Below are 9,055 nucleotides of genomic sequence, written 5' to 3' on the forward strand. Positions count from 1 at the left end.
GTATTATCAAGAACATGGTTTAAAGTATTTCTGTATCAGTACAAACAGTGCAGTCACACTGCACATTATGACAAAGATTCTTAGAGAGTCTAGAAAAAGAAGACCTTAAAGAGCTGCTTCACAAGACCTTCCCTTAAAAAAAAAATCAGAACTTGAATACAAATGATGTCTGATCTCATTTATCTGCTTGGACACAGCACAGCAGTAGCAACAAACAATTTATTCTGTCTCTCTGCTACTTATCTGTCTACATCTTGAAATTCCCACATATAGATTATACTTTAGAGCAGGCTTGGAGACCTACATTGACTCTCCATGGGACCTTAGAGGATCACAATCACCCCATGTCCCCAGTTTTAAAATAATTTGTAACAAAACAACAAAAAAAAAAACCGGGCATGGGGAGAGGAAAATTTCACTGTGTTTCTGACCTATTATGCCCAGAGAAACCCCCTTTTAACAGGAAGTGAAACTGATCTCTGATCTGCATTTCCCTGGTAGACTATTTTCCACATGGTTTTTTTAAAAAGAAAAGGTGCTAGGGGCCTCATGGAGACTGCTTGTGGCCCCTAGGTGACACTTTCCCTACCCTGCTTTAAGGAGTCTTCATGGTGCCTAAGTAGGTTTTTAAACAGTACCACTGATGGCACAGCAATTTGGCACCTGAACCAAACCAGAATTCCAGATACTAGGAATGTTACAATCAGGATGCTGAAATAATTTATATAGGGAATTACACATGTACAGAAAACTAATCTGAAAAGGACTTTCCTAAACCCTTCTGACTACAGCCACTTATGCTTGTCTCATATGAAAAGGGATGTTTAAAGAGCTGCAGAGGGAACAAGGGGTGAAACCCCCCTGGTTTTCATAATAAATCACTATGTGTCTGAACTCTCAGATATAAAATTTTATGGGGAGTTTTGTGGGGACAGAGACAATACTCATCAATTATGCCTCAAGTCTTTTCTAATGCATACTTCTATTTTGAGCATGAGAAGCAGCTATTAAAAGAAGTATCATCTACCAAAAATTCTGAACATGAAAAGTAACATACCTGACAACACTTTATACAAAGGTAGTTAGAGATCAATAAATGCACTCTAGTGTCATCTGAAATAAGTTTGGGTGTGCATATTTACTTATTGTGCACAAGCCTGCAGCATAATTTCCTCATTTGTTTCCCTTGAAATATAAAAAATATACAATAAAAGTGCATTGAAAAAATAAATGCTTTGCCCTCTATATTATTAAGGATTCCTGTGCTGTACACTAGCACTAGTTTTGGCCAACATAGTTTGGTTAAAGTGCCTATTCATTTTCCTAGAGTTTTTAAAAAAAGGTAGAACAGAAGTCTATCATCTTACAGTGATATTCACTCTTATAGGGAATATCCTATCTACTGCAATTAGTCATGACTCTCCATTCATATTGACTTCTTGGTTTCCTGACTCCAGAAGTATTAACAGAATCCCAAAGCAGTCTGGAATGTTCACTCTCAACTACGTTTACATGACAATGTAAAAAGAAAATGCATTAATTAGTCATAGTTAAGATAATCCATTCATATTTAGTATGGGCTATCATCATTTTATAACTTCCTTACTGCGCCATTTCCATAAAACAAAAACATTGTTAACCAGAAGTCAAAGGCAAAACAGGAAACAGATCAGTATTTAAAGGCAATGAAATTATTTGTAATGCACTGAAAGCTAGGCATGGAGAAGGTAGTACATCATTACCCATTTTGTTCTAATGTTTTCTTTTTGTTACAGACATTTAATGCTAGGCACTGTTCCTTTCTTAAACAGGTGGGTTGTCATGGGAAGTAGGTGTCTTTGTACTTTATTTATCATTATTACTCTTCTAGTCTTCCACATTATTATTATTGCCACAGGAGCTTTATTAAAGGCTTCACTGCAGCTACCCTTTTGCTAGATTTTAGGCTTTGTTTTCAACACAAATTTGTTTAAGCATTACATCAGCTTTGTAGTGGTTTAGGGGATAAACCACTCATAGACACTCACAGCTTCTACACCAAGTTACAGAATTAAGTAACTTACAAAATTAAGTTGCAGAATTAAGTTACCGGGCTACTTTGTGGCACAGCTTAATACAGAACTTTAAGCTGCATTTGGAAAATACAAGGCCAAAGATCCACATTACGTAAGGTCAGTCATTATTTTGTTGCACTGTTCCATATTTTTTAAGAAGTGTAATTGCATTACAACCCTCATCTTCATTTTAAGAACCAGATAAGGAATGCCACCATGCCTAACAAGGTCCTCAGTTGATCATGACAGCATATAATAATGTTTTCCTCCAGTGTTAAAATTGCTTAAACAGACAAGCAACTTCCCCACAAGCAAGGAAGAGACAGACAGCAATGTGTTTAAACACACAGATAAATGAAGCATGGTGTATCTTGTATTCAATCAGTGCTGGGTATGTTGACCTCTGGCAAAGTGGCAAGCAAAGTCATACTTGTTTTTACATTTGCAACCACATATGTTACATTGGAAAGGGTTCTCAAATCCATGGCATCCCATGTGAATAGTATAAAGGATATTGTCAGCGAAATACATATCACAGTGCTGGCAGTGGTGCAAAAGCTGGGGATCCTGAACTGGAAGAGTTGGTGCTGGAGTACTTGGCTGACTATTACTTATGCTTGGGGTGCTGGCATGAGCACTGTGGTCACTGCTGGGACCTGCCACTGGACTGTAGTTTCTTTGAGAATGCACTGGACGAGGATCAGGACTTGTGGGAGAAGAGTTCTGAGCAATACTGGCTGACACAGCTGGAACAACAGCTGGTGTAGCAGGCTGCTGCAGCATAAAAGGCTTCTCATCTTGACACGGTACGACATCGGGGGAGGGTGGGTTTTGGTTTTCAGGGGGCAAACTAGATAACTGTCCTGCTAAAGTAGATAACTGGTTTAAAGGATTATCAACCATAAGATCTTGGGGATCTCTTGGTAACCCACCAGTTTCTGTAGATTTTGTCATACTTTCATATGCTTCAGTCTGAATGTTTGGGATTTCATGAGTAAAGTCATTAAGATAGTCTGGCTTCTGAACCACCATAGAGGGTGGGCTCAGGTTAATTAGTGCTCTTCGGCTGTACCCCAAGTTGCTAGTCTTCTTCTGCAAGACACCCCACATCTTCTTGCTACTAAGAGAAGGCCTCGTGCCCTTTATAGGCACCATTTTATGTTTGCGCCTGCGATGGTGAGACAGGTTGCTTCTGTCACTGCAGCGGAAGGAACACAGTTCACACTTATAAGGTTTTTCACCAGTATGAGACCGCATATGAGCTTCCAGATGCCGTTCATAGGCTGATGCAAAGGGACATAAGTGGCACCTGTGTGGCTTCTCACCTGAAAGAATGCAATTTAAGATGTTTTCATTTTTTAAAATTTACATTTGTTGCAGAAAAACATCCAACAGTGCAGACAGAAATCAGCCGCAGTTACAAATGAAAATTTCCAATGACTCTCAAATGGAATAACCTTTGAGGTTCATGTCTTCCATTCAGCAAATGCTGGCAGCACCTCCTGGATACCACTTAGAATGGCAAGACTAAAATCAAGTTTCTACTTCAGACACAGCAATACTCTAGACCAGTGGTTCCCAACCTATGCCCTTAAGGCTTCGCATGCACTTCCCAGGTTCTCCACGGACGCTCCAGGAAAATGAAATAAAAACTGAACACTACTAAACACCATTAACTTGTAAGACATAGGGTAGGCCTCTTATGGGCTTGCAGACTTCAGAGGGGCTCCATCATAGAAAGTGATTCTAAAAAGGGCTCTGTGAGTCAAAAAGGTTGGGAACCTCTGCTCTAGACTATGTAAAGCATACCATTTGATAAGATTTGGCTTTCCTAGTTTTAAACTACATTTAAATTTTAAGATTTAAGTTTTAAGACTTTTGAAGTTTGTTACATGAAAAAGTAAAAGAGGAAAACCTCATTTCCGGTTCATAACATCATAATCCGACCGATGCATTGTTGTTGTTATAATGAAATTTTTATATAGTCTGATGTTTTTATATGTATTTTAGATATAATTGCCATTGTACGGAGATTTTTCTGGTTGTAATTCCGCTTTGATCCACTGGGAGAAGCGGGAAAATACAAATAAACTTTATTATTACATTATTAAAAACAACAACAACCCAATATACAATGAAGTTCCTGAATGGAAACGTCGATGCAATAACAAGGTATGATATCAAGGTATGACATCACTTAGATAGAAACCAACAAACAATTATACCTGTATGAATTCTGATATGCTCTATCAGACGTGCTGTTCCTTTGCTGGCATAGTTACAATATCGACACTTTAACTTTCCATCAAAAGTTCTTTCAAACCCATCTACCAATACACCTGCATTTTCATCCAGCGAAACTTCAACTGAAGGATGATCTAGTCCATTCTGATCACCTTCTGTCCCCGCTGTAAAAAGACAGTAACATTAATACAGAAACTGGGAAAGTTTATTGCTGTATTTTACAATTAGCCCAGACTATTAGGAGAGGTAAAAGGAGCATCCTGATGTTGTGCAATCCTTCATTTAAACAGTGTGAAACTTGAGAGTCAACATAGTATAGTGTTTTTGAGCGTTGGGCTACCATTCAGGAAATCAGGGTTCAAATCCCTGCTCGGACATGGAGACCTATTGGGTGAACTTAAGAAAGTCTCACAGGGAGACAAAGGCAAAACCCCTCTGAACAAATTGTACCAAGAAAACTCCACGATAGGTTGACCTTAGGGTCACCATAATTTAGAAACATATTGAAAGCACACAACCACAAAACAGTGTGAAAATGCAATTTCAATGTGGTTAACCTACCACCTTGGAGAGTTTCTGCTTCTTTGTCCCCACTAACAGAGCCTGAAATCATGTTCACATGGTGAGTCTGTTGAGTCAGATATTCCTGAAAATCTTTTACAAAATCCAAAGGTTCTGGTTTCTTTTCACCCATATTCACACTATGACTTCACAGTGCTGCAGGCCTAGAATATAAAATAAGATTCACAGAGAAACTAGAATATTTACAAATATTAGTGACTTCTTTTTGTTAAGAACACAACATTTTAATCTTTCAATTATCTCATGAGGCAGAAGTTGTGGAGGACAAGAGTGACCTTTTAAGGCCAGTTAGTAAACTACAAAGGTCAAGCTAGAAGTTTGGGAGGATAACCTATATGATATCTAATCACAATGGGCTGGAACTAAGCTTGATTGTAGTTACATTAAACCCCTATGTCAACATTCAATAGTTAATTTAAAATCCATTTCCTATGTAGTTCATAGGAAAAATCCTTCACACTCATGTTATTTCCAAGTCATTAAAGATCACAATGTTACTTTCAAAAGATTATACAATTCATATAAAATTTTGTAGGGTAAAAAGATTCTGAAACCTCCAAAGGTGCATTTTTGCATATGCAATTGTTGTTTATGATATAGTTGGAAGGAGAATGTAGGTACTCAGCTGCCATTTGAAATCCAAAAATACTTCAATCTAATTTTACTTAAAGCAATCTCCCTCTCCATCCCATCCAAGCACAGATTCAAAACATGATTTTTATAGTATTCTAAAGAAGCAAGACAAGGATCCTTTAAAGGCTCTTAAAAGGTGGTTTACCTTAATGATCCAAATCAGCTTCAGATCACTGAAATAGACATCAAATATCCATTTTTGAAATATACGCTCCATCATACATGGAAATACATGCGTCTGTTTAACTCCTTTCCAGTCAGTCTATGGAAAATAAAGAGTAAGACACATATTTATATTAAAAGCTAAATTTGATTTACATACTTTTAACAGCTTGACACCCAGCCATTCTGCCAGTTAAGTTTCAAAGAAGCCTAGTTCTGGTGCAATGAGGCTTCAAATAAATCTGCTCACAACCTATAGAATACCTAATGTGCATGGCAAAGGGTTAATATCACAACTTCAGAAGTTGTAGTGAAGCAAAGAAAAAACTTGCAAGAGAAGCATCCTCCTCCCCAAGACAGCTAGAGCCAAAACAGATCACATGTGAATTAGAGGCCAGTGCTACTCTTGCCACATAATCCTTTCCATAGGCATCTTGATAATTTTATATTCGATATAGAGAGATCAATCCAAACTGACTCAAAAAACAAAGAGCAGTGAACCAACCAGTTTTTTAGATTAAGGCATGGATCATTAAATACTGTTAAATAACTATCAATGAAGGAACTGATAAAACCACCTGAGTATTCCTTCCCTAAGAAAATCCTATTGAATGAGGTTGCCATAAATTAACAGGTGACTTGAAAGTACACACACATTTTAATTTCAAGTAGTAACATTGAGAGCAGCAGATCAACACATCTCTTATACTAATTACAAAACTTAGAAAATAGTTATTGTGACACAGGACAATACTACACTACACTGTTATTGGGCTATTATTCTACTTTTACTGCTTAGTCTCACTAAATTACAAACCTTAGAATGCCACAGGAAGCAGCCATAGCAGTAAAAGTGGAATAATAGCACTCCAATAGTGTAGTGTGGTAATCCTTTAGTTACATTTCCCGCCCTGTGGTACAACATGTAGTACCTCTGGTACAGTTTGGACAGAGTGGCACTAGAAAAGACTGGAAACCTGTTGTAACCAGTCAATGTACATATAGTACCATTCAGCACATTTATTGTTCTGCATCTTTTGTAAAATCTTTGTTCATCTTGTAGACTAGAGTGTCCACATTGCTTGTAGCCTGACACTTAAGCTTGCTCAGCAGAGACCTTGATTACTTTATTATGTAAGAGAGGGAAATGGTTCATACAGTCACAGAAATTTACAATGGAGGCCAGACCTCTATAACATCTAATCTTCCAAGAATATGGTATACTGGCAGCATATGGCAGGACCCCAAGGACTCGATAAACTAATGCAGCCTAGAAAGCCACAGTGGAGCTGTTAAATGCTTAATTAATTACACCTAATTAACAAACACAGGATTACTTATTCAAATGAAAGTTTGGAGTGGAGAAACCAGAGACAGACCTATATACGCCATTTGTGTGTGAGAATGTCAATTCCAATTCAATACCTTGTATTGCATGGAGATGAGGTGACAAGTACAGTGGTCTAGGGGACAAAGGCAGAAAAAAAGCTGTTCCATATTGCCAAGAACAGTAGATAACCATATGAATGAGTGAAAAAGCAGACTATAGGGCCCAAACACTGTCCAAAATAAAGCTGCTTCCGTTCACTTTGGAGGTATGCTGTTTAAATGACACACGCATCTTAAGAGGCCAGAAGCCATGTCAAAGCCACACTCCAGTCCTTAGGAGAGGAGTGTGGCTTTGACGTGGCTTTCGGACTCTTAGGATGCATGCATCATTTAAACAGCATACCTCCAAAGTGACCCAAAGCAGCTTTATTTTGGCCTGTCTGTTCGGGCCCTTTGGTTTACGAAAGCTGATGCTGCTAACTTCTTTCTTTCAGTTAGTCTCAAAGGTGCTACAAGATCTCTCTACATACAGATGAATGAGTGTTGGAATGCAAGTGTGGGAAACAAGAGACGAGATATGATCAACTGGTCAAGCGCTCCCTCATGAGGATGGGGGTTAGATAGAGTAGGCAGTATACTGATTTTTCGGACTAACACAGCTATGTTTTAATATTGTAATACGGCAGTTTAAAGTGCTGGAATAGGACCCTGGAGACCAGCATTCAGTTCCCAGCTCAGCCATGAAGCCCCACTGGGGAACCTTGGGCAAGTCACTCTCAGAGTCTCTGAAGACCCTTGCCAAGAAAAACCCAGGACAGCTTCTAAATCGGAAATGGCTTGAAGGCACGCAACAACAATAACAAACCCTGTTCTAATAGTCTGGAGGACTCTCTCAACTCAACAACAACAACAAAATAAGTTCTGTTTTCATGTTATGTTTTTAATTGTGCTATACTTTTAAATTGTAAGCTGCTTTGAGTCCCCCCTCAAAAAGCGGGATACAAATTAATAATAATAATAATAGCAATAATAGTAATAAGACACCTCTCTTCCCCTGGGATCCCCTTCCAAGGGCTGACTTCCTAACCTAGGCTGAAGGGCTCTCTTCTCTCACACAACAACAACAACAAACTCTGTTTTAATGGTATGTTTTTAATTGCACTGTGCTTTTAAATAGGAAGCTGCACTGAGCTCCCCCTCAAAAAGAGGGGTACACATTAATAGTAGTAGTAGTAATGACACTACTCTTCCCTTACAATCCCCTTCCAAGAGCTGACTTCCTAACCTAGGCTGAAGGACTCTCTCTCTCTCACACAACAACAACAACAACAACAAACTCTATTTAATGGTATGTTTTTAACTGTACTGTGCTCTTAAGTTGTAAGCCGCAAAGAAGAGGGAAACCAATGACTTAGTAATAATGATGATGATGGGAAGGACACCGCTCTCCCCCTGGGCCCCCCTTCCAAGGGCTGAGTTCCCAATAGCCGCAGGGGAGCCCCCAGTGCCCTGCCCGCCTCCTCCAGGGGAGCTCTACCTGCCTGCCCTCCTTTAGCCTAAGCAGCCAGGCACAGGCACAACTACAGAGACTGGAGCCAAGGAACAGAAACCGACCGGAGGAGGAGGAGGAGGAGGAGCCGCCCAGTGCTTTCCCCGCCCGCGACTCACCTCCGCCGCACTGGGCAGCAGCAACCGCCGCCGGAGCCCCGGACTCCCTCCGCCGCCTCTATTGCCACCACCGCCGCCGCCATGTTTGTTGTGTCTCCAGCTCCCAGGCGCCACTCTCGTCCTCCCTCTTCCAACTCTCGCGAGAGTTCTTCAGCCACCCTCTCCACAGCCTTCCCAACTCAAAGCACTGAGACCTTGCTCTCAAGAGGGAACGGTCTCGAGTGGTTCCGCAGCCAAGCTCCGGTTCTCCGACGCCGTTTCTAAGGGGCGAGCGAGGAACCAAAAAGTATTTGGTGCCACCCACGCCCCGCATTTGGGGAGGTCGGACGGGAGCCAGAGTTGCAAAGAAAACCGTGCTTCTTTACCTCTTTGGGCTCCACTAG

At 40.1% G+C, this 9,055-nt stretch overlaps 1 protein-coding gene across 1 annotated transcript; it reads right to left on the bottom strand.

Moving 5' to 3' along the window:
* Positions 1 to 1,550: 1,550 nt before the first annotated feature.
* IKZF5 (IKAROS family zinc finger 5) lies at positions 1,551 to 8,765 on the bottom strand. The gene is made up of 5 exons (XM_089510089.1): positions 8,673 to 8,765; positions 5,659 to 5,775; positions 4,860 to 5,023; positions 4,280 to 4,462; positions 1,551 to 3,379 (listed from the first exon to the last, which is right to left on the bottom strand). The coding sequence occupies exons 3-5, from the start codon at positions 4,990 to 4,992 to the stop codon at positions 2,436 to 2,438; spliced, it is 1,260 nt and encodes a 419-aa protein (XP_089366215.1). The 5' UTR covers positions 4,993 to 5,023; positions 5,659 to 5,775; positions 8,673 to 8,765; the 3' UTR covers positions 1,551 to 2,435.
* Between the last annotated feature and the right edge of the window lie 290 nt (positions 8,766 to 9,055).

This window comes from Sceloporus occidentalis, unplaced genomic scaffold, assembly GCF_023333645.1.
Source record: "Sceloporus occidentalis isolate IW3139 unplaced genomic scaffold, rSceOcc1.0.p SCAF_2, whole genome shotgun sequence".
Taxonomy (NCBI): domain Eukaryota; kingdom Metazoa; phylum Chordata; class Lepidosauria; order Squamata; family Phrynosomatidae; genus Sceloporus; species Sceloporus occidentalis.